Genomic DNA, 26,560 nt, shown 5'->3' with positions numbered 1-26,560 from the left:
AGATAACAGAAGGTCTGGTACACAGGGTATAAACACACAAAAACGCTTTCACTAGGCTCAAGGCAACAAGATCCGGCAAGGGAGTGCAAGGGAGGAGACTAGATATAAGCAGGGAACAGGTGGGAACCAATAAGCTAATTGGGCCAGGCACCAATCATTGGTGCACTGGCCCTTTAAGTCTCAGGGAGCTGGCGCGCGCGCGCCCTAGAGAGCGGAGCCGCGCGCGCCAGCACATGACCGCAGGAGACGGGAACGGGTAAGTGACCTGGGATGCGATTCGCGAGCGGGCGCGTCCCGCTGTGCGAATCGCATCCCCAACGGCCATGAGAGAGCAGCGCTCCCGGTCAGCGGGACTGACCGGGGAGCTGCAGGGAAAGAGACGCCGTGAGCGCTCCGGGGAGGAGCGGGGACCCGGAGCGCTAGGCGTAACAGTACCCCCCCCCTTAGGTCTCCCCTTCTCTTTATCGGGTAACTGCCTCCCCTGGGATGAGGACACCGGGAAAGGATGGAGGGATTCCTCAACGGCAGGCAGAACCGCAGGAGTAGGAATGGGGAGAGAGGGCAGAGGGCGGGACCTGGCACGGGGCAGTGTGACACCAGGACGAGGGCCATGAGGGGACACAGAAGCTTGCCTGATGGAACTGGGAGGGGGGGAGGGGCATTTCCTGTGGCAGGCAGAGTCCTTAATGACCTTAGGGGGACCAGATACAGGAGGAACCACAGAGTTACGGCAAGGGTTACTGGGAACCGGTTTTAGACAGTTCTTGGAACAAGAGGACCCCCAACTCTTGATCTCCCCAGTGGACCAATCCAGGGTTGGGGAATGAAGTTGAAGCCAGGGAAGTCCAAGGAGAATTTCCGAGGTGCAATTGGGGAGGACCAAAAGTTCAATCCTCTCGTGATGAGATCCGATGCTCATAAGAAGGGGCTCCGTGCGGAAACGTATGGTACAGTCCAACCTGGCTCCGTTGACCGCGGAGATGCGGAGTGGCTTGACAAGACGGGTCACCGGAATATGGAATTTATTCACAAAGGACTCCCGAATAAAATTCCCAGAAGCTCCAGAGTCCAGGCAGGCCACGGCTGAGAGGGGAGAGCTGGCTGAAGTGGAAATCCGAACAGGTACCGTGAGACGTGGAGAAGCCGACTTGGCATCAAGAGACGCCACACCCACGAGAGCTGAGTGCGAGCGTGCGTTTCCCAGACGTGGAGGACGGATTGGGCAATCCACCAGAAAATGTTCAGTACTGGCACAGTACAAACAAAGATTCTCTTCCTTACGGCGATTCCTCTCTTCCAGGGTCAGGCGAGACCGATCCACTTGCATGGCCTCCTCGGCGGGAGGCCTAGGCGCAGATTGCAGTGGAGACTGTGGGAGAGGTGGCCAGAGATCTAAGTCTTTTTCCTGGCGGAGCTCTTGATGCCTCTCAGAAAAACGCATGTCAATGCGAGTGGCTAGATGAATGAGTTCATGCAGGCTAGCAGGAGTCTCTCGTGCGGCCAGAACATCTTTAATGTTGCTGGATAGGCCTTTTTTAAAGGTCGCGCAGAGAGCCTCATTATTCCAGGAAAGTTCAGAAGCAAGAGTACGGAATTGGATGGCGTACTCGCCAACAGAGGAATTACCCTGGACCAGGTTCAGCAGGGCAGTCTCAGCAGAAGAGGCTCGGGCAGGTTCCTCAAAGACACTTCGAATTTCCGAGAAGAAGGAGTGTACAGAGGCAGTGACGGGGTCATCGCGGTCCCAGAGCGGTGTGGCCCATGACAGGGCTTTTCCAGACAGAAGGCTGACTACGAAAGCCACCTTAGACCTTTCAGTAGGAAACTGATCCGACATCATCTCTAAGTGCAAGGAACATTGCGAAAGAAAGCCACGGCAAAACTTAGAGTCCCCATTAAATTTGTCCGGCAAGGACAGGCGGAGGCTAGGAGCGGCCACTCGCCGCGGAAGGGGTGCTGGAGCTGGCGGAGGAGATGATTGTTGCTGCTGTAGCTGCGACTGTACTTGCTGTAGTTGTGACTGGAGTTGCTGTGTCATGGTAGTCAAGTACGACAGCTGGTGATCTTGTTGCGCTATCTGTTGCGACTGCTGGGCGATCTGACGAGCTTGCTGGGCGACCAGCGTAGGGAGGTCAGCGACCCCTGGCAGAGGAACTTCAGCGGGATCCATGGCCGGATCTACTGTCACGGTGCCGGCTGGCAGGTAGTGGACCCTCTGTGCCAGAGAGGGATTGGCGTGGACCGTGCTAGTGGACCGGTTCTAAGCCACTACTGGTTTTCACCAGAGCCCGCCGCAAAGCGGGATGGTCTTGCTGCGGCGGTAGTGACCAGGTCGTATCCACTAGCAACGGCTCACCTCTCTGGCTGCTGAAGATAGGCGAGGTACAAGGGAGTAGGCAGAAGCAAAGTCGGACGTAGCAGAAGGTCGGGGGCAGGCGGCAAGGTTCGTAGTCAGGGGAGATAACAGAAGGTCTGGTACACAGGGTATAAACACACAAAAACGCTTTCACTAGGCTCAAGGCAACAAGATCCGGCAAGGGAGTGCAAGGGAGGAGACTAGATATAAGCAGGGAACAGGTGGGAACCAATAAGCTAATTGGGCCAGGCACCAATCATTGGTGCACTGGCCCTTTAAGTCACAGGGAGCTGGCGCGCGCGCGCCCTAGAGAGCGGAGCCGCGCGCGCCAGCACATGACCGCAGGAGACGGGAACGGGTAAGTGACCTGGGATGCGATTCGCGAGCGGGCGCGTCCCGCTGTGCGAATCGCATCCCCAACGGCCATGAGAGAGCAGCGCTCCCGGTCAGCGGGACTGACCGGGGAGCTGCAGGGAAAGAGACGCCGTGAGAGCTCCGGGGAGGAGCGGGGACCCGGAGCGCTAGGCGTAACAACGGCACAGTATTCTGGGAACTGCAGAGAGATCACTGGGGTCCCAGTGGCGGGACCTCTGCAATCAGACATCTTTTCCCCATCCTATGGATAGGGGATAAGATGTCTAAGACCAGAATACCATTTTTAAGGTGGTGATGGGAAATGTTTTATTTATCTTATGTTCATGTGACCTTTTTCCTCAATTGTTTTGTTATTGACCTGTATATACCCTAATTGTACGATTTGGCCCCAGGATAGCCAGGTGTACCTTCTATTACTGTCGTATGTATTCCACTATTGGCATTGTATTCTGTACACATGGCAATTTCTGGCCTACAGAGAGCTTCAATAGGGGCATAGAACACTTCCCCTTGCTGTAACACGCATAGGGTGTGTGCTGGGTTAGTAAAATAATACTGTCAGGGTACGTTCACACGTGCAGATCCCCAGCGTATTTTATGCTGCAGATCCACTGCTGACGTACCGCTGTATGGTGCTTTTACAAGTGCCTGCTCGGAGCTGCAAAACGCAGCTTCGAGCAGACATACTGCGATGTGCGAGTCGCAGTGTGCATGCCCAGTATACTCGCACATCACAGTAGCTCTCGGCCTAGCTCATAGAGCAGGGGGAGCGGCCGCGATGTGTGCGAGTACACCGAGCATCCACTGGGACCCCCGCAATCTCCTGAACGGGGCCCTGGCAGTCTGTCGGAAGCAGCTGTCGACAGGAGCCGCTGCCGACAAGCCCCCTTCATGTATCTCTATGGGATACATGGAGTGGGCGTATCGGGGGTCTGCATGCTCCCTTCCAGCAGACTGTCGGAGCCCCGTTCAGGAGATTGCAAGCTGTCCCAGTGGTCGGACCCCCAGTGATCTATAACTTATCCCCTACTGCTTGTCCTCAGTGCACAGAGCCCTGCTTGCTTGTCCTTGGTGCACAGAGCCCTGCTTGCTTTTCCTCGGTGCACAGAGCCCTGCTTGCTTGTCCTCGGTGCACAGAGCCCTGCTTGCTTGTCCTCGGTGCACAGAGCCCTGCTTGTCCCCCACACTTGCTGTTTTTGATCTCCTCACAGAGACACACAGGCAATAGCTGTAGGGACAAAAATAAACACATTTTTTAACCAATGTATATTACAAATATTCATATATTGGTATTATCTACTCTACATAAAAAGTTTTCGTTAACAATAGGTACACAATAAAGTAATTGTCCAACTCAGGCCATTTGGTGGTCAGGAAAGCCAAAAGCAGCCAAAGCAAGATATTTACACAATTTTGTAATTCCACCCAGCGGGAATTTCACAAATTGCATAACTTCCCTGCTTCTGCTGCTTTTGGCTTTCTTGAACACTACCGTTGGTCACAGACAGGCCGGAGGTGGCAGGGTTAACTGTGGTTACAGGTTTGGAGTGCCATTTGGATTCACATTTAGGGAGACATGACTTACTTGCTGCAAAAATATTATTTTCAGGAGTTCCACTAGTGTTTCCGGACTCAAAAACGAATTCTGTATTTAATTTTATTTTATTTTCATTTGATATATGATAAAATAAAATAAAAAAAATGTTAATCCTCCTCCATTGTTTCTTGTAGGAGAAACCCAATTGTTTACAGCTGGGAGCCACAATCTTCCCTTTCATTTTCGGCTTCCTGATGGGTAAGTGTAACATCGGGTTCTATGTTGTGTCCACTTTGTTTTGATGTCATTTTACCTTTTTGAAATACTGGATGCAATAAACCTCTCCATGCTGCAGTCATAATGTATTTTTTGTATATTTATTTTCCATCTGTATATGCTGCTCATGGTGTTCACTGGGGAAACACTAGATCACCCCATAAGTCATCATGGGCTCACCTGGCTTCTGTGAGCAGGAATAACAAATCTGCAGAAGACAAACACATCAGATTTTCTGCAGCTTATGCTTGCCCGTTTTTCAGGAATTTAAATAAAAATTGGGCAAAAAACAGCTGACGATGCAAGAAAGTAAAAACATTGTTGGAATCAGGACACCCAAGTGAAGTTCAAAAAAAGTACTTATTTTAATATCTGATTACAACAGTGTTCCTGAAATATAGGGGTTGTACTATTTTGTTGACATCTGCATTTTTCACTAAATTGTCAGATGGGCGGCAACTTTATTGCAAAATAGAGTGGGAATGCTAGGTTCAGGGGGTGTTATTAGGAGCTTTATAATTCCCAACATGATTCACATCCCCTCACCCTCAGAGTCACAAATTCTGAGCCAAGCAGTCACGCTCACATCTATATATATATATATATATATAAAACTCAACGTACGTGTGTATGTATGTGTGTATGTATGTGTGTATGTTCCAGCATCACGTCCAAACGGCTAAAGATATTAACATGAAACTTGGCACACATGTTACTTATATGTCAACAACAAACATAGGATAGGTGATTTAACCCTTACTCACCCCCATTTGCCAGGGGCGGGGTTTATGTTTAAAGTCTTATACAAGTCAATGGGAAATATATATTACTGCATAACTTCCAAACGGCTGGAGATATTTCGATAATACTTGATCACATGTTACTGATATGTCCACTTAAAATATATGATAGTTAATTTAACCCTTAACTACCCCCATTTGTGAGGGTTGGTGGTTTTGTTTAAAGTCCCATGCAAATCAATGGGAAATGTATGTTCCCACATAACTTCCGTATGGCTGGAGATATTTCAATACCTGGTCACATATTAAAGGTCGGAATATGAGGACGGGATGAGAGGTCAAGATAGGAGGTTGGGATAGGAGGACGAGTTAGGAGGTTGGGATATGAGGACGGGATAGGAGGTCGGGATATGAGGACCGGGAAAGGAGGACCGGGATAGGAGGACGGGATAGGAGGTCGAGATAGGAGGACTGGATAGGAGGTCGAGATAGGAGGACTGGATAGGAGGTCGAGATAGGAGGACTGGATAGGAGGTCGAGATAGGAGGACTGGATAGGAGGTCGAGATAGGAGGAAGGGAAAGGAGGACGGATAGAAGGACGGGAAAGGAGGTCGAGATAGGAGGTCGAGATAGGAGATCGGGATATGAAGTCAAAAGCTTCCTCCTTTGTTTATTTTCCGACCCAACAAGGATTAGGAAGGAAAAACCGGGCAACGCCAGGTACTCAGCTAGTTTTACAATAAAGTTTCTGCCACCTGACAATTCTCGGGAACCAGGGAATACAGCAATAAAATAAAAACACATTTGGAATAAGGGCGACCACTACTACAAAACTCAGTTTTTGGACTGACAACAGGTCCCCTTCAAGCGCAAACTCTAACTCCCCTTGTCACCAGATTCCAAGCTGCAAGTGGCAACTATAGTGATCCCTCAACTTACAATGGCCTCAACATACAATAGTTTCAACATACAATGGTCTTTTTTGGACCATCGTAAGTTGAAACCAAACTCAACATACAATGCTACGGACAGTCCAGATCTGAGAAACGTGTCAATAGCTGGAAGAACCGACCAATCAAAATGGACATCCACTGGTAAAACCCCTGTATTACTGAAGCGTATGCACTGACTGGTGTCTGCTAGCGCCCCCTACAGTACAGGGAGGTATTACATGTTCTGTACTCTTTACCTGTACCAGGGTTAGCTGCTCCTTTGGACACCAGGTGAGGGCAGCTCCATTACTTTTTTAGGACACTGTGTTCTGTACAGGACCCTGAAGAAGCCAGGGGCGGATCCAGAGTGGAGTCTCGGGAGGGGCACTATTAGAGTATTTTGTGTTGGCAGACAGAAAATAAGATGTTGCTTACGGAACTTACAATATTATTAAATGTATTATACAGTCCTAACCTTGTTTAAGACTCTTAGGCCATGTTCACATGTCAGAATAATTATCAAATATACCAATTGCCACAGAATGGGAAAGTGCTAAAGAAGTTTTTACCATTTAAAACTACAGCTTCCAGTATGACCTAAGTAGTGGTAAGGGGATGCTGGGAGTTGTTGTTTCACCCATCATTACTGCAGAACTTCTTCAGTGACTACAGCTCTGATGGGACACACACAGGAGGATACAGAATGACATCAGTGACTACAGGTGACGTCTTCTCTATAGTCTTTCCTTATCTAATTCAGATGTACATACCACCGGGACTTGTTTCAGCTAAATGTTCTCCCTGCAGAACTTGATGCCCAGACGTCCCCTCACTATGTCAGCGGATTCTGATCCTCTATATGAAAACAATAATTATTATAATACTGCCAAACACTGTATTCTTCGAATATAATACTGGCACATACCTTCTGAATATCATTCTGACACACTGTACCTCCTGAATATACAACACACTGCACCCTCTGAATTTAATACCGCCACACACCGTACCCTCTGAATATAATACTATCACACACCGTACCCTCTGAATATAATACTACCACACACTGCACCATCTAAATATAATACTACCACACACTGTGCCCTCTAAATTTAATACTAACAAACACTGCACTCTCTGAATATAATACTACCACACACTGCACTCTCTGAATATAATACTACCACACTGTGCCCTCTAAATTTAATACTACCACACACTGCACTCTCTGAATAGAATACTACCACACACTGTACCCTCTGTATATAATACTACCAAACACTGCACTCTCTGAATATAATACTACCACACACTGCACTCTCTGAATATACTACCACACACTGTGCCCTCTAAATTTAATACTACCACACACTGCACTGTCTGAATAGAATACTACCACACACTGTACCCTCTGTATATAATACTACCACACACTGCACTCTCTGAATATAATACTACCACACACTTTACCCTCTAAATTTAATACTACCACACACTGCACTCTCTGAATATAACTTGCTGTGCAGTGCACCCTCTGAATAAAATACCCAAATGTATTGTGGCCCATAAAAAAATGTACCACCCCAGAAATTCCTCATAATCTACAATATACTTCTGAAATGCAAAAGACTCTGTGCCTTCACATATAGTAATAATGCCCCATCTTGTGCCCCTACATATAATAATTATGACCCGTCCTGTTCCCCCCACATAATAATGCCCTGTGCCCCTAACATATATTGCCCCCTGTGCTGTGCCCTTCACATATAATTCCCCGTTCTTTGCCCCTCACATATAATGCCCCCATCATGCATCCCTCACATATAATGCCCCCTGTGCTGTGCCCCTCACATATAATATACAAACACAAAGATTGCAGCGACACATCATATCAAAAAAAGGGGAAAAAAAATGTAAGTTTTTTTTTTTAACTCAGAATTTTTATCAGAATTTTTTTATGGCTCTCAGCGCACTTTTTGATCAAAACGTGTCCCCCTCACATATAATGCCCCCCGTGCTGTGCCCCTCACATATAATGTCCCCTGTGCTGTTCCCTTCACATATAATGCCCCCTGTGCCGTGCCCCTCACATATAATGCCTCCCCATGCTGTGCCCCTCACATATAATGCTCCTGTCATATACCCCACACATATAATGCCCCCTGTGCTGTGCCCTTCACATATAATGCCCCCGTTCTTTGCCCCTCACATATAATGCCCCCATCATGCACCCCTCCCATATAATGCCCCGTGATGTGCCCTTCACATATAATGCCCCGTTCTTTGCCCCTCACATATAATGCCCTCATCATGCACCCCTCACATATAATTCCCCCTGTCCTGTCCAGTCAGGGGGCATTATATGTGAGGGGCACAGCACAGGGGGCATTATATGTTTGGGGAACATGACAGAAGCATTATATGTGAGGGGCACAGGACAGGGGGCATTATATGTGAGGGGCGCATGATGGCGCATTATATATGAGGGGCGCATGATGGGGCATTATTTGTGAGGGGCATAGCACAGGGGGCATTATATGTGTGGGGCACAGCACAGGGGACATTATATGTGATGGGCACAGAACAAGGGGCATTATATGTATGGGGCACAGCACAGGCATTATATGTGAGGGGAACAGCACAGGGGACATTATGTGTGGGGCACAGCACAGGGGGCATTATATGTGTGGGGCACAGCACAGGGGGCATTATGTGTGGGGCACAGCACAGGGGGCATTATATGATATAATGCCCCCTGTGCTGTGCCCCACACATATAATGCCCCCTGTGCTGTGCCCCACACATATAATGCCCCCTGTGCTGTGCCCCTCACATATAATGCCCCCTGTGCTGTGCCCACACATATAAATTATATGTGTGGGGGGCACAGCACAGGGGGCATTATATGTGTGGGGCACAGCACAGGGGGTATTATATGTGTGGGGCACAGCACAGGGGGCAATATATCATATAATGCCCCCTGTGCTGTGCCCCACACATATAATACCCCCTGTGCTGTGCCCCACACATATAATGCCCCCTGTGCTGTGCCCCCCACACATATAATTTATATGTGTGTGCACAGCGCAGGGGGCATTATATGTGAGGGGCACAGGGGGTTTGCCCTGCAGCACCTCACATTAAAAATTCCCCTTTCTCTCCCCCCCCCCCACAGTTTTTAAATCCCCCTCCCCCTCCGATACAGTGCCCTTAACAGTGGCACATAGTCCAAATCCCAAATCCCCTGGGCCCTGAGCATACTCTTCTTACTTACTGTATGCTGGCCGCGGGGACGGGATTTCCGGGCGCCGGCGCGATGATGTGACGTCATCGCGCCGGCCTGCAGAGGATCGCGTCCCCGCAGCTCACACGCTGTGTACTCACAGCGTGTGAGACTGCCTAGGTTAGTGAATGGTGGAGCGGAAGCTTACAGCTTCGGCTCCACCATTCTAGGGGGCGGGGGACAGCAATCTCGGGGGGGGGGGGGGGGGGGGGGGGGGCAATTGCCCCGTTGCCCCCCCCCCCCCTGGATCCGCAACTGGAAGAAGCTCCTGTCCTCTACATAGACCAGTGTTTTTCAAGCAGGGTGGCCCCAGCTGTTGCAAAACTACAACTCCCAGCATGCCCGGACAGCCTTTGGCTGTCCGGGCATGCTGGGAGTTGTAGTTTTGCAACAGCTGGAGGCTCCCTGCTTGGGAAACACTGACATAGACAGTGATTTACAGCTCCCAGCAGATCTTTCCTACTTTTATATGGAAGGATTTGCTTTATCTATATTAGTTATCTACTTATTTTTCTTTAATTCTCACTTTTTCCTATTTTTGGATGACATTTAGGTGCCTTTAGAACCAATTACCAGGTTTCCATAGAGTTAATAGTAACTATTAAGAGGATTGTTTTAGTCCATCACTTTTTATATGAATTAGTTTAGTTACTTAATAAATATATAATTTTTTTTACTCTTATTCATAATTTTATTTTGTAAACAATACAATAAATTTATTTTAATAGGAGACCTACCAGAAAAAAAATTGAAAAAAGACTGTAAAAGTGTGGAAACTTTTTTATTTTCAATCTCATGTATGTTCTATGTAGTCATGTGATCATTTGAAGTTAAAGGGGTACTCCACTGGAAATTTTTAATAAAAAAAAATGTTTTAATTAACTGGTGCCAGAAAGTTAAACAGATTTGTAAATTACATATATATATATAAATCTTAATCCTTCCAGTACTTATCAGCCGCTGTTATGATCCACAGGAAGTTATTTTATTTTTGGATTTCCTTTCTATCTGATCTCTGCTGACACCTCTGCCCATTTTAGGAACTGTTCAGAACAAGATAAGTGTTCAATGGGGATTTGCTCCTACTCTGGATAGTTCCTAAAATGGACAGAAGTGTCAGCAGAGAGCAATGTGGTCAGACAGAAAGGAAATCCAAAAATAAAATAACTTCCTGTGGATCATAACAGCAGCTGATAAGTACTGGAAGGATTAAGATATATATATATATATATATATATATATATATATATATATATATATATATAGAAGTAATTTACACACCTGTTTAACTTTCTGGCAACATAGAGACACATCCATCCACAGCAATTTTAACTACCAAGGTGCCACCTTGAATTTCGGGGCCCTAATGTGCTTCAGGAGACTCTTAAAACATACGCCATGAAACACGAAGAGAAGAAAACATCGTGAAAAAACATTTTATAACTGTCTGGCTTTAAGCACTACTACAACAGTGGTATTGAGTAAACAGGATGAAGTCAATTTTAGTTTGACTAGGCAAAATTCTTGCCAAAAATTTAAAGAAAGCACAATGGAAGGAGACATTATAAGCACAGTTTAAGACTATCTAGGTTATGCAAATTTCTCCACTAGGCAATCCTAACTAAAAAAAATAATATTTTTGTGGTACTTGCATTTATGTCTACTAACATTTGTGTCTACTAACAAGGAAGGCATAAGGATATGTAGTAAAGTTCACAACATAAGTCGGGCACATGTAAGCATTTTGGTTACTTCTTGGCCCAAGGCCAGGCACAGTTCTTAAACGTTGCAGGAACTTAAACTAAACGTGTTGCAGTCCTGGGGCATTGATGCCAAATGTCCTACACAGGCTGGTATAGGGTATGTATTAGTCCTGGAGTATTGATGTTGAATGTCCTACACAGGCTGGTATAGGGTATGTATTAGTCCTGGAGCATTGATGTTGAATGTCCTACACAGGCTGGTAGAGAGTAATAACAACAGGAACTGACAATATAGGCTTTGTCTCCAAAAGGGTAGTAAACAAAACAAATGAAGCAAATAAGGCACATGAAGGGGTAAGTCTGTCTCACTTTCTTTCACCATAGCAGGTTTCTTTAATAAGTAGAATACTTGCCATCCCAGTTTTGGCGGTCACCACCACTCCTTGGCTGGGACAGGAATCTTGCAGCTCTTCCTGTAGAACACTCTGGTGGGTTAATTGTGCTGGTTCTGGACACTTCAGACAAACTGGAGTAGAAACAGTTGGACTTATAGTAACCACCATCTGTATAGAGGCAGCTGGCACTGTTGAGGCAAGAGGTTCTGCAGCAGCTGCTTCCTCAGCTTTATTTTCTTCTTCTGAGGGGAAATAAACAAATGGTAACTGTGTTGCATTTTTGGGTCTGGTTATCACAGCTGCCTAGTCTCCTCTGGAACTCTGCACTGGGGTATACTCAACAATTTCCCCACTTTCAAGATTGTGTAAGGGCAGGGTAAGTCATCTCTTTTCACAGCCCTCCTTTTTACAAGAATAGTGCCACCGTGGTGACAGTCCATCCCTCGAGTGACACTTGTAGGATGACCAGTAGTAAACTGATGTAGGCCTCAGGACACATGACTCAGCACACCTGAGCTGGGCTATTGCTCAGGAGCACACTCTAGGTGAACTAGCTTGAACTAGACACTAGAGTGAACTAGCTCCTCCCCTATACCTCACTATACAGAGGGGTCTCATTGGCTCACATGGTCACATGGGGTTTGCTGCTTTTAAAGGCACAGTACAGTGACCCCCCGACCTACAATTGCCCCGACATACGATAATTTCAACATGCGATGGCCTCTCAGAGGCCATCGCATGTTGAAGGCAGCATCAACATACGATGCTTTTGTATGTCGGGGCCATCGCATAAAGGCTATCTGGCAGCGCTGACTGCTTCAGCTGCCGCCAGATAGCCGTTTACGGTGCCCTGTGTGCTCCGGTGATGGTCCTGTGTGCTCTGGTGATGGTGTCCTCAGGGCTCCGGCGCGTCCTCTTCATGATCCCCTCCATCGCCGGCGCTCTCCATCGTCGTCATCACGTCGCGCGCACGCCGGCCCATCATCCAATAGGAGTGGCGTGTGTGCGTAGTGACGTGATGACGGAGAGCGGAAAGCGAGGATCCTGTGGAAGCAGAGATGTCCGGAGCGTCAGGGACACCACAGGGATGCGGCGACAACGATGGAGGGCAATATACAGGCAGCGGTGACGGGTCCGGAGCGGTGGGGACAGGTGAATACAGCTTCCTATACTTTACATTGCACGGATCCCTCAACATACTGAAGGACCACTGTAATACATTAAACATGCACACATGGAATCACAACCAAATTCACTTTAAGAAAAATATAATATTTTATATTATATTATGCCCTTAAGGACCAAGCCCATTTTGACCTTAAGGACCAGGCCAATTTTATTTTTGCGTTTTTCATTTTTTCCTCCATAACACTTTTATATTTCCATCTACAGACCCATATAAGGTACGGCGAACCCCCCAAAAAAATTTTTAGGAAGGAAATTTTAATGAAAACCACCATTTTGCACATTTTGGAGGATTTCGTTTTCTGACTGTACAATTTACGGTAAAAAATACATGTTTTCTTTATTCTGTGGGTCAATACGATTAAAATGATACCCATGGCTAGATATTTGTATATTTTTGTACCGCTTAAAAAAAAATCTAAATCTTTTTGTACAAAATCAGTAATCTAAAATCTCCCTATTTTGACCACCTATAACTTTTTCCTTTTTCTGTATATTGGGTGGTATGAGGGCTCATTTTTTGCGCCATCATCTGTACTTTTTATCGATACTGCATTTGCATATATAAACCTTTTTTATAAAAAAAAATTGTAATAAAATGCGACAAAAAGCTGCATTTTTGGACTTTTTTAATTTTTTTTACGTTAACGCCGTTCACAGTACGGGATCATTAACATTATATTTTGATAGCTCAGACATTTTACAAACGCGGCAATAACAAATATGTTTATAAAAAAATTGTATGCTTTTTTGCGGTAAAATGGGAAAAACTGACAATTTTCATTTTATTGGGGGAGGGGATTTTTCACTTTTTTATTTTTTATTTTTTTTTTACCTTTTTTAATTTGACAGTTTTCTACTTTTTAAAAAAAATACTTTTTATGTTCCCATAGGGGACTATCTATAGCAATCATTTGATTGCTAATACTGTTCAGTGCTATGCATAGGACATAGCACTGATCAGTATTATCGGCTATCTTCTGCTCTGGTCTGCTCGATCACAGACCAGAGCAGGAGACGCCAGGAGACGGACTGAGGCAGGTGAGGGGACCTCCGTCTGCCATTACAGATGATCGGATCACCACGGCAGCGCTGTGGGCGATCCGATCATCTATTTCAACATGCACATTTCCGCAGATGCTGGGATCTGTACTGATCACGGCATCTGAGGGGTTATTGGCGGACATCAGCACGATCGCGGCTGTCGGCCATTACCGGCGGGCCCCCGGTTGCTGCTAGTTGCCGGAACCTGCCATGTATGACGCGAGCACCGCTCCGATGCTCGCGGTCATACACAGGGCGTGAATGTACATCCTTGTGTGCGAAGTACCGCCAAACCAGGATGTACATTTACGTCCGTGGTCATTAAGGGGCTATACACATAATTTACATTACAAAGGAATGCCAGTGGGCCGAACACTCTGTGCTGCCAGGCTGCCCGAGTCAGTCCTCAACCACGGGACAGCCACTTGTGGGTCACTAGAAATCTGCCTCCAGCTGTTGCAAAACTACAACTCTCAGGATGCCGTTATCTGTCTAAGCATGTTGGAAGTTGTAGTTTTGCAACAGCTGAAGGCACACTGGAAAACACTGTTCCATGCCCTCACCCTTCTTAGCCTCCATATCCTTTTTCTCCTCAGCCTCCATACCCTCATCCCATAAGCCTCTGTCTTCTTTCCCCATAGCCTCCCTTGTCCTCAGCCTCCATATACACTACTCAAAAAAATAAAGGGAACACTTAAACAACACAATGTGACTCCAAGTCAATGACACTTCTGTGAAATCACACTGTCCACTCAGGAAGAAACACTGATTGATAATCAATTTATCATGCTGTTGTGCAAATGGAACAGACAACAGGTAGAAATTATAGGCAATTACCAAGACACCTCCAGTAAAGGAGTGGTTATGCAGGTGGTGGCTACAGACCACTTCTCAGTTACTATGCTTCCTGGCTGATGTTTTGGTCACTTTTGAATGCTGGCGCTGCTTTCACTTTAGTGGTAGCATGAGATGGAGTCTACAACCCACACAAGTGGCTCAGGTAGTGCAGCTCATCCAGGATGGCACATCAATGCGAGCTGTGGCAAGAAGGTTTGCTGTGTCTGTCAGCGTAGTGTCCAGAGCATAGAGGTGCTACCAGGAGACGTGGAGGAGGCCGTAGGAGGGCAACAACCCAGCAACAGGAAAGCTACCTCCGCCTTTGTCAAGGAGGAGCAGGAGGAGCACTGCCAGAGCCCTGCAAAATCCCCTCCAGCAGGCCACAAATGTGCATGTGTCCACTCAAACGGTCAAACAGACTCCATGAGGGTGGTATGAGGGCCCGACTTCCACAGGTGGGGGTTGTGCTTAAAGCCCAACACTGTGCAGGATGTTTGGCATTTGCCAGAGAACACCAAGATTATCAGATTCGCCACTGGTGTCCTGTGCTCTTCACAGGTTCACACTGAGCACATGTGACAGAGTCTGGAGACGCCGTGGAGAATGTTCTACTGCCTGCAACATCCTCCAGCATGACCGGTTTGGCGGTGGGTCAGTAATGGTGTGGGGTGGCATTTCTTTGGGGGGCCGCACAGCTCTCCACGTGCTTGCCAGAGGTAGCCTGACTGCCATTAGGTACCGAGATGAGATCCTCAGACCCCTTGTGAGACCATATGCTGATGCGGTTGGCCCTGGGTTCCTCCTAATGCAAGACAATGCTAGACCTCATGTGGTTGGAGTGTGTCAGCCGTTCCTGCAAGAGGAAGTCATTTATGCTATGGACTGGCCCGCCCGTTCCCCAGACCTGAATCCGATTGAGCACATCTGGGACATCATGTCTCACTCCATCCACCAACGCCACGTTGCACCACAGACTGTCCAGGAGTTGGCGGATGCTTTAGTCCAGGTCTGGGAGGACATCCCTCAGGAGACCATTCACCACCTCATCAGGAGCATGCCCAGGCGTTGTAGGGAGGTCATACGGGCATGTGGAGGCCACACACACTACTGAGCCTCATTTTGACTTGTTTTAAGGACATTACATCAAAGTTGGATTAGCCTGTAGTGTGGTTTTCCTCTTTTGATTTTGGGTGTGACTCCATATCCAGACCTCCATGGGTTGATAAATTTGATTTCCATTGATAATTTTTGTGTGATTTTGTTGTCAACACATTCAACTATGTAAAGACGAAAATATTTCATATGATTAATTCATTCAGATCTAGGATGTGTTATCTTAGTGTTCCCTTAATTTTTTTGAGCAGTGTACTTTTCCTCAGCCTCCATGCTCCCACCCACTTAGCTTTCATATTCTTCTTTTCCTCAGCCTCGATATCCTCCATGCTAGTGTTTCCTAACGAGGGTGCCTCCAGCTGTTGCAAAACTACAACTCCCAGCATGCCTTTGTCTAAGCATGAAGGAAGTTGGTTTTGCAACATCTGCAAGCACCCTGGTTGGGAAACACTGCTCTATGCCCCCCACCTCTCTAAGCCTATGTTTACATGACGGAATATCCACCAGAATATGCTGCACGTTCCGCTGTTGCACAGTCCTATTGGGGGGTGATTTATTAAAACCTGTTCAGAGGAAAGTTGCTGAGTTGCCCATAGCAACAAATCAGATCGCTTCTTTCATTTTTTAAATGGCCTGTTATGGGCAACTCAGCAACTTATCTGTACAGGTTTTGATAAATCTCCCCCATTGAGTTCAAATTGGATTGTGCTGCACCGTGCATATGTCAGAACTTCCGGCACAGTTGTTTATTAAAAAATTCCATCAAAACAGAAATGGTACAGATAAAAACTACAGATCACAGCCCAAAGAAATGATTCTTCATACAGCCTTATATACGGTAAAAAAAAAAATTTTATAGGGGTCAGAAAAGGACAATTTTAACCACTTAGGGACCCAAGGCATACAAGTACGCCCTGGCTCCTTGGTACTTGGTACCTGTACGCCTGTGGGAATTCCGGTTCCCGATGCTCACCGAGCGGGGCCCGGACCGGGATGCCTGCTGAAATCATTCAGCAGGCACCCCCTGCAAACCCCTGTCAATTCAGACCGGTGATCTGTGGCGATTACGGGTCTCCGGTGATCGGGAAAATAAGGGGGATCAGGGCTGTCCAAGACATTCCCGATCCCCCTGAAGGGATAGGAGTGAGGTGGCAGGGGTGACACCCCTCCTATCCCTGCTATTGGTCGGTCAGAAGGGACTGACCAATAGCAAATCGGGGACAGGGGGTTAAAGTTCAGTTCCCGTGCTCTGCCCACCTACAGTAGTCCGGGCAGAACGGGGGAACTGTCCTCGATTATCGGCGGCGATGAGGTGCGGCTCCCTATTGCAGACTACGGAAGCCAGTGAGTTGTTGCCTAGCAACATCTGGGGGGGGGGCAACAGTTTGGATACCACTATACAGTGGTCTCTAAACTGTAGCCCTCCAGATGTTGCAAAACTACAATTCCCATCATGCCCAGACAGCTGGTTGCTGTTTGTGCATGCTGGGATTTGTAGTTTTGCAATATTTGGAGGGCTACCATTTGGAGATCATTGTGCAGTGGTCTCTAAACTGCGGCCCTCTAGATCTTGCAAAACTACAACTCCCAGCATGCATGAACAGCAAACGGCTGTCACGCCATGCTGGGAGTTGTAGTTGTGGGAGTTGTGCAACCTCCAGCTGTTGAATAACTAAATCTCCCAGCATGCCCCACGGCGATCAGTACATGCTGTGAGTTGTAGTTTTGCAACAGCTGGAGGCACACTGGTTGGAAAATACAAGAGTTAGGTAACAACCAGTGTGCCTCCAGCTGTTGAAAAAGTACAACTCTCAGAATGTGCGATCTGTCAGTGCATGCTGGGAGTGTAGATTGGCAACAGTTGGAGGTTTGCCCCCTCCCCCCAAGGGGTAAAGGGTACATTCAAAAAAGCTGGTTCACAGTGAGTTTACTGCTTCAAGTTTGAGCTGCGGCAAACTCCTAGCGGGAAACTCTCCATAAACCCCCTTCCTTGTGAATGTACCCTAAAAACACTACACTACACTAACTCATAATAAAGGGTAAAACCCTACATATACACCGCCTTACACCCCCCCCCCCCCCAATAAAAATGAAAAACATATTTTACGGCAGTGTTTCTAAAAAGGAGCCTCCAGCGGTTGCATAACAATAACTCCCAGTATTTATGGACAGCCATTGACTGTTCTGGCATGCTGGGAGTTTAGCAACAGCTGGAGGTACCCTGTTTGGGCATCACTGGCGTAGAATGTCCACCCCTATGCAATCCTTAATTTAGTTCTCAAATGCGCATGGCGCTCTCTCGCTTCGGAGCCCTGTCGTATTTCAAGGAAGCAGTTTAAGGCCACATATGGGGTATTTCCATACTCGGGATAAACTGCGTTACAAATTTTGGGGGGCTTTTTCTCCTTTTACCCCTTATGAAAAGGAAAAGTTGGGGTCTACACCAGCCTGTTAGTGTAAGAAAATAAAACATTTTACACTAACATGCTGGTGTTGCCCCATACTGTTTATTTTCGCAAGAGGTAAAAGGGAAGAAAAAAACGACCCTTAAATTTGTAATACAATTTCTCCTGAGTATGGAAATACCCCATATGTGGGAGTAAAATGCTCTTCGGACGCACAACAGGGCTAAGGAGTGAGCGCGCACTATGTACATTTGAGGCCTAAATTGGTGATTTGCACAGGGGTGGCTCATTTTACAGCGGTTCTGACATAAACGCAAAAAAATACCCATGTGTGACCCAATTTTGGAAACTACACCCCTCACGGAAAGTAACAAGGGTATAATGAGCCTTAACACTCCACAGGTGTTTGACGAATTTTTGTTAAAATTGGATGGGAAAATAAAATAAAAAAATGTTTAAGTAAAATGCTGGTTACCCTAAATTTTTAATTTTCACAAGGGAAAATAGGAAAAAAAGCCCCCCAAAATTTTGAACCACATTTCTTCTGAGTAAGAACATACCCTACATGTGGATGTAAAGTGCTCTGCGGGCAAACTACAATGCTCAGAACAGAAGGAGCGCCATTGGGCTTTTGGAGAGAAAATTTGTCCAGAATTGAAGGCCATGTGCATTTTCAAAGCTCCCATAGTGCAAGAACAGTGGACCACCCCCCCCCCCCCCCCACCCCCCCCACATGTGATCCTGACTTCTATTCCAACCAGATTCTCTCTCCAAAAGCTCTCTTCTGAGCATTGTAGTGTGCCAGCAGTGCACTTGACGTCCACACCTGGGGTATTTCAATGGGGTTACAAATTTTGGGGGGCGTTTTCTCCTACTATCTGTTGTAAAAATTTAAAATTTGGGGGGGAAAACAGCAATTTTAGTGCAATTTTTTAAATTTATTTACACATCCGACTTTAATGAAACATTGTCAAACACCTGTGGGGTGTTAAGGCCCAATGTACACCTTGTTATGTTCCTTGAGGGGTGTAGTTTCCAAAATATTATGCCATGTGTGTTTTTTTTTTTTTTTTTTTGCTATTCTGGCACCATAGGGGCTTCCTAAATGTGACATTCCCCCCGAAGACCATTTCAGCAAAATTCACTCTCCAAAATCCCATTGTCGCTCCTTCCTTCTGAGCCCTCTAGTGCACCCACAGAGCACTTTACATCCACATATGAGGTATTTCCTTACTCAAAAAAAATGGGATACAATTTTTGGGGGACTTTTTCTCCTATTACCCCTTGCAAAAATTCAAAAACTGGGTCTACAAGAACATGCGAGTGTAAAAAAACAATGAAGATTCTGAATTTTCTCCTTCACTTTGCTGCTAAAGAGTTAAACTTTCTGAATGTCATTTTTAATACTTTGAGGGGTGCAGTTTTTATAGTGGGGTAATTTATGTGGTATTTCTAATATAAAGGCCCTTCAAGTCCACTTTAAAACTGAACTGGTCCCTTAAAAAGTCGGATTTTGAAAATTTCGTGAAAAATTTGAAAATTGCTGCTGAACTTTGAAGCCCTCTGATGTCTTCCAAAAGTTAAAACATGTCAACTTTATGATGCCAACATAAAGTAGACATATTGTATATGTGAATCAATATAAAATGTATTTGGAATGTCTATTTTCCTTACAAGTAGAGAGCTTCAAAGTTAGAAAAATGCTACAATTGTCAAATTTTTCATGGCATTTTGGAATTTTTCACCAAGAATGATGCAATTATCAACGAAAATGTACCACTATGATAAAGTAGAATATGTAAAAGCATCCCAAAGTTATTAATGCTTAAAGTGACAGTGGTCAGATGTGCAAAAAATGCTCGGGTCCTTAAAGGGGTACTCCGGTGAAAACCTTTTTTCTTTTAAATCAACTGGTGGCAGTTAAACATATTTTGTAAATTACTTCTATTAATTACTTCCATTAATCTTAATCCTTCCCGTACTTATTAGCTGCTGAATACTACAGAGGAAATTCTTTTCTTTTTGGAATCCTCTCTGATGACATCACGAGCACATTTCTCTCTGCTGACGTTATTATAATAATAATAATAATGCTTTATTTATTGTTGTCCATAGTGGGATTTGAACCCAAGTCCCGAGCACTGCAATGCAGCAGTGCTAACCACTGAGCCACCATGCTGACCTTAGCATACATCTGCTGTGCATGGTTGCTAAAATGGACAGAGATGTCAACAGAGAGCACTGTGCTCGTGATGTCATCAGTGTTCCAAAAAGAAAGGAATTTCCTCTGTAGCATTCAGCAGCTAATAAGTACTGGAAGGATTAAGATTTTTTAATAGAAGTAATTTACAAAATCAACCACAAGTTGATTTAAAAGAAAAAAGGTTTTCACCGGAGTACCCCTTTAAAGCGGTAGTCCTGTGTTGAAAAACGTATCCCATATCCTAAGGATAGGGGATAAGTTTCAGATCGAGGGGGGGTCCGACCTTTGGGGGCCCCCGCGATCACCTGTATGGGGCCCAGCTCCCTGGCCAGATAACGGGTGTCGACCACCACACAAAGTGGCGGCCGACACGTCCCCTCAATACAGCGCTATGGCAGAGCCGGAGATAGCCTAACGCAGCGCTCAGGCTCTGCCATAGAGTTGTATTGAGTGCCGCTTCATGCGGTGGTCAGCATGCCCCCTTCCCGCGGGCTGCCAGGGCCCCGTACAGGAGATCGCGGGGGACCCCAGTTGTCGGACCCCCCGCAATCTGAAACTTATCCCCTACCCTTAGGTTTTCAGCACTGGATATCTTCTTTAAGGTGAAAATGGTCTGGGTCCTTAAGGGGTTACGCATATTCATGTTAGTACAAAAAAAAATATATGAATTTTAAAAGTAAAAGAAAACAAAACCAAATCTAAATTGGGTATTGTTGTAATTGTATGGACCTACAGTATAAAGATAAGGTAACATTTTTACCAGGAATTGCACTGCGTAGAAACAAAAGCTCCCAAAAGTTGCAAAATGACGTTTGTTTGTTTTTAATTTTTTTTTATTTTGCCTAAACATTTTTTTTTTTTGTGTGTTACCATAGATTTTGTGGTAAAATGAGTGATGTCCTTAAAAAGTACAATTGGTGGTGCAAAAAACAACAACCCTTCTGTGGGTCTGAAGGTGGAAAGTCGAAAAATGTATGGCTATTATCTCTTAAGAGTTAAAATGGTGTTTTCTCGGTCATGCAAAGCAAACCACTAACCTTCTGCGGTTATTTAGGGCTGTCAGCAGTTTATCTACCTCAAAACTGCTGACAGATTTGCTTTTAATGTTTTTTTAACAAACATTTTTAAATAATCACTGAGTAGTGCCTTTTATATTTTCCCCCAAAATGTCTGTCTGTGCTCATCCCTGATAAAAAGGCTTATATCTTAGCACAGGAAAGTAAATTGGAGATTAAAAAAATATTCATGTTCATAATCCTGATAACAAGCTCTAGTTTGTGATGTGCTTAAAGGAGAAATCTGGGATACAAACATTTTTTTTTTTCAAACTTTCACAGACTGCTGGCATTAAAAAAAAAAAAAAATACTAACAGGACTTACCTGTCACCACTCTTAGTGCATCCGGTATCCCGCTCAGGCCTCTGCAGAGATCCTCTTCCTGGTTGCCGGTGGTCACACTGGGGCTCAGCTAATCGCCAGTCCCAGCCTGCCTCGGAAAGGTGATGGGTTAAGCAGCAGTGTGATGTATGCAGCCACGGTCTTCTTTCAGGTGCTGGGGCCGAATACATCATACTGCTTCTCAGCCAATCACCACCGAGGTAATTGCTGCAAAGGCAGGGAGTGGGATAGAAGAGACACAAGGGGAGTGAGAGCAGGTAAGTCCTGTTTGTTTTGTAAAATGCTGGCAGCCTGGAGAAGTTTGAAACAGCCATGCAGAGTTAAAGGGGTACTCCACTGGCCAGCGTTCAGAACTAAATGTTCTGAACATTGTTTTCGCCCTGTAGGGGTTGACCACACCCCTTGTGCCCTGATGGCCACACACCCCTCAATGCAAGTCAATGGAAGGGGGCGTGTTGGCCATCACGCCCCCTCCCATATACTTGCATTGAGGGGCGTGGCCAATCCCGCAGCATGAAAACAGCATTTGGAACATTAAGTTCTGAATGCTGGCCAGTGGAGTACCCCTTTAATTGCCCATCAGCAAAATCTACTGGCAGTCAGTAAGTGGTTAAAATTTTACCTGTCTCTTAAAAAAAAAATAAAAAAAAAAACTTTTCACACGTCATAGTGACAGGTAATAAGTTTAGATCACAAGAATGTGTTGGGGAGAAGCGCAGCAGGGTGTCTGTCTCGGTCACATTGCACAGAGCTGGGAGAGTACGCGCTTGGTTACTACAGATACTACAACATGTTAAAAGTTTTTTGCTTGACCACGCCAAATGAAATCTAAAGTTAGCTACTGAAAAATGATAAGTGCACAGTACAATATGTAAAAATCACAGTATTTAAAGGTTCACAGATAGAAAAGTAGTGAACATTGGTGATTTTTCTAAACTACCTGCCAATCATTGACTCAGTCAGCCTAAAACAACTGTATGTAATTTAAGTGTATTGTTCCTTTTAATAACCTGTTCCTGTTTTTGTTACTTCTAGGCCACTGGTTACCTCTTTTTCTGGCAGATATGGCAGGGTACATTATGAACTCACGGCAGTTTTGGAAAGACCACTATTGCCTGCTTACAGTGTCCACCGGGAGCTGCGGATCACCAATCGTATAGATGTCAACTCCCCACCGCTGCTGGTAAGAATCCTGTTAACAATAATTTATTTTTTCTTCTACGTAACATACTTCTCTCCAGATGACTCCATGTTATTTGTGTGTTTACTTTATCATAGCAAGTCCTTCTATCTGTCTGCAGTTGGTATCTGCGCTGGTAATGTATGCAGGTGTGCCAATTTGTTTTATTAGCTCTACATCACGCAGTCCCATTTACTGCAGAGCCTACATTTGTGAGGCTCGCTGTCCTAAACGTGAATAATGACAGCTGCAGAAGACATAATTATGGGAGACTTATTATTAATCATTGCTGGTCTGCTATCTAACGCAGACCATTATATGTCACGTATCCATCCATTTTTCATGCCATTTTCTACCACTAAGTAAGTGTATGCAGCTGCTGGCGGAATCCTTTCAGCTATCATGCCCTAATGGCAAATTGGATCACATTAAAGCATTGAACTCCATAATGACTGCAAATACATAGTATGGCAGGGAGGATCAGAGCTTGAGTAACAACACAGTGGCGAGATGTGGAGCTAATGAGCTTTATTCTTTTATCTGCACCAATTTTATCAAAATAATATACAATTATACCTTGCACTTTCATGACAGCTATACAGGAGCCTAATGGTTCGGTATTTAAATATGAATGATATCATCACAGAAAAATACTCTGGCAGTTGAAGCCAATTTTAAACAACACCAATTTGACATAAAATCTCACAGAATCTTTTTTCTTTCTTTTTTTTTTCTTTAATATAAAAGAAACTTTACAAACTCTATGACTTGTAGGCATTGCACAGTGTCAATAAAAGGTATTCACCCCTTAGCCTTTTTTATTTTGCATTACCTATTTTTATTTGGAGGCAAGCTGAGGGTAGTCGTTTTTTTTATATGTTTCTGGGCATGATGGGAAATTAACAAACAAGCAATACTTACCTATCCCGTTCCCCCGCAGCTCATATTCCCCAGGTTTCCTGGGATTCAATGGGATTTTGCACTCCCATTCACACTTCTGAATTTCCGATTGCGGAATCCCGCTAATGGAAGTGCGGAATCCCATAGAGGTCTATGGGTTTTAATTTGAGGCAGAATTCCGCAAGCAGAAATTCTGCCGTGTGAATAGACCCTTAGGGAGTCACAGTAGAACAATCGCTGATAAAGAAAGGACACTGCTGCAGCCAGATAAAAAGAAAGTTTTCCAAAAAACATACTCGCACCATGGCTTTTTTATTTTATTTATTTATTTTTTTTGCTTAAAACTCTGCAGCCAGATGTTAGCTGGGAATCAATCAATAGGTAAATAAAGATAAAAAATAAAAAAAAACACCTTAGCCCACATGGTATCTGTTTGTTTTGATGTTTTTCACCCTTTATTTTTATTTTCAGGCTAAGTTTTTAAAAAACACAGCATGTTCTGGTTATTGCTATAAGAAATTGTGGCATTTTTCTTTACATAGACTTCTGTGGGTGGGGGTAGGGGCAGAAAATGTCACATAACTTGTAATAAGAAAAATGCAGAACATAAACAGCCATAATAATTCACACTATTCCTAACTGTTAGTGCTTAGTGTTATGAGCCATTATGGCTCTTGTTTACTTTCTCTTATGTGGCCTCGCATTCATGTTGCCATTTTACAAATGTGTTTATATTTGTATATTTTTTTGTATTTTTTTTAAACTTAATAAAACCTTTACTTTGGAAAAAAAAAATAATAATACACACTATTAACCCCTTCCCGCTGTAGGAAGTATGCATATGTCCAAGCATCCGACACGTTCGCGCAACTGGACGTATGCATATGTCCTAGCGATCTCCGGCACTGCCGCCGGCAGCGCAGGAGATCGGGGACAGGACCAGGCTGTTAATCACAGCCTGAGTCCCGCCACAGCTGCCAGAGCCTTGATCACGCCGGTCCTGGCAGCATCAACCCCCTAGATGCCGTGATCAATCCTGATCACGGCATCTATGGTATCGACAGGGTGAGCGCTCTCCCCCTGTTCACCAATGCCGGCACCACAATACGATCGCGGGTCGCCGTTGTTTGCTATGGCAGCAGGAGGTCAGATCATGACCTCCTGTCTGACTGCTATGGAAGCCTGTGAGATCCAGCCAGAGGCTGGATCGCACAGGCTGTAGTGTGTGCAGCTCATCAGGTCATACTGTGCTGCAGTACAAATGTTTGGCAGCATAGTATAACCTGTAAAAATTTTCATAAAAAGTTCTACCATTAAAAATATGAAGTGTTAAAAAAAATTAAAAAAATGCCCCTTTCCCAATAAAAGCCCTGTATTATCACCAAAAAAGATCAAAAACACAAATCATATACATGATAGTTATTGCAACGTCCGTAATGACATATACTATAAAACTATAATGTAAATTGTCCCGCATGGTGAACGCCGTAAAAAAATATAGAAAAAAGGGCAAAATTCGCCAATTTTGGTACAAATAGCGGAATAAAAAAGATCAAAAGGTAGCACATAGCACAAAAATGATGCAGCTCATCCTGCAAAAAATAAGCCCTTACTCAATGGCGTCAGACGAAAAATAAAAAAGTTACGGCTGTTGGAAAATGGATGGCAGAAAAAGAATTTTGCTCAGAAAAGGAAAAAGAACATAGAAAGCTATATAAAATGGGTATTGCCATAATCGTACTGACCCACAGAATAAATATAACATCACTTTCATGGCACAGTGTACACCATTAAAAAAAAAAATTTTAATGCCAGAAATTTTCCAATTTTTCACATTATTTTGAAGTTTTTCACAAAAAATGCTTCATGTGTCAACAAAAATGCACCCCTTATATAAAGTACAGTATGACACGAAAAAACAATCGCTCTGCTCAGAAAAAGCGTTATGAAGTTATTACCATTTAAAGAGATACATGTCAAAAAAAAAAAAGAGCCTGGTCATTGAGGTAAAAATGGGTTCGTCCTTCAGGGGTTAAAAAACGAACCCCACACAAAAAATTGTGGCACTTTTCAGCCCCCAAAAAAGCCATTTAAAAGTTGTTTGTTCGTAGTCTAAATGGGTAATCCAGATTTGTATTGTTAAAGGGCAATAAAATTAGATCGGCTATGGCCAGAGTCAAAGCCCCCCAAGAGCAGCTGTATAATGGGGCTGTGGGACTCGAGTGAGCTTCACTGCCACTTAAATGAGTATCACTGTATCGCCATACATGAATAGGACAGTCCAGTGCCTTGCACTGCCGTTACTTAAAGAGTACCTGTCCCCAAACTAAACTTTTAATATGCTGTTCCTTATGTAATTATAAGAAACTTTGCTATTTCTTTGCTGTTGAAATTCCCAACCTTCAATGTTTTTAATGGAATTGAAAAAACAGCCACTAGGTGGCTCTGTTCTGTTCCCTGCTGCAAGTCAAACAGATAGTTTGGTCTCCTCCAAGCCAGGCAGGAGACCAAATTCAGGAAGTGATTGCGGGCATGGGGAAGCACAGCTCTCACAGGCTTCAGTGACCTCACATCACTTTCTCTTGCCAGGAGCTCACACAATGTGAGCAACGGAAAGGTATGATACACAGATTTTTAAAGTTTGGATAAAAAATGTAAGGGCAGGAGTGGTGTTAGGAGTAGTTATGGAATCTAATC

General features: G+C 44.8%; 1 protein-coding gene across 1 annotated transcript in view; it reads left to right on the top strand.

Moving 5' to 3' along the window:
- The window catches only part of ARRDC4 (arrestin domain containing 4), a 94,515-nt gene that overhangs the window by 22,876 nt on the left and 45,079 nt on the right, over window positions 1–26,560 (top strand). The window contains exons 2-3 of the mRNA XM_056571846.1: window positions 4,463–4,526; window positions 22,819–22,966. Of these exons, the coding sequence (XP_056427821.1) occupies window positions 4,463–4,526; window positions 22,819–22,966 (212 nt within the window). The remainder of the gene's footprint in view (window positions 1–4,462; window positions 4,527–22,818; window positions 22,967–26,560) is intronic.

This window comes from Hyla sarda, chromosome 4 (genome assembly GCF_029499605.1).
Source record: "Hyla sarda isolate aHylSar1 chromosome 4, aHylSar1.hap1, whole genome shotgun sequence".
In the NCBI taxonomy this organism is placed as follows: domain Eukaryota; kingdom Metazoa; phylum Chordata; class Amphibia; order Anura; family Hylidae; genus Hyla; species Hyla sarda.
The sequence above is the reverse complement of the archived record's forward strand: the minus strand, read 5'-3'. Positions and strand labels throughout refer to the sequence as shown.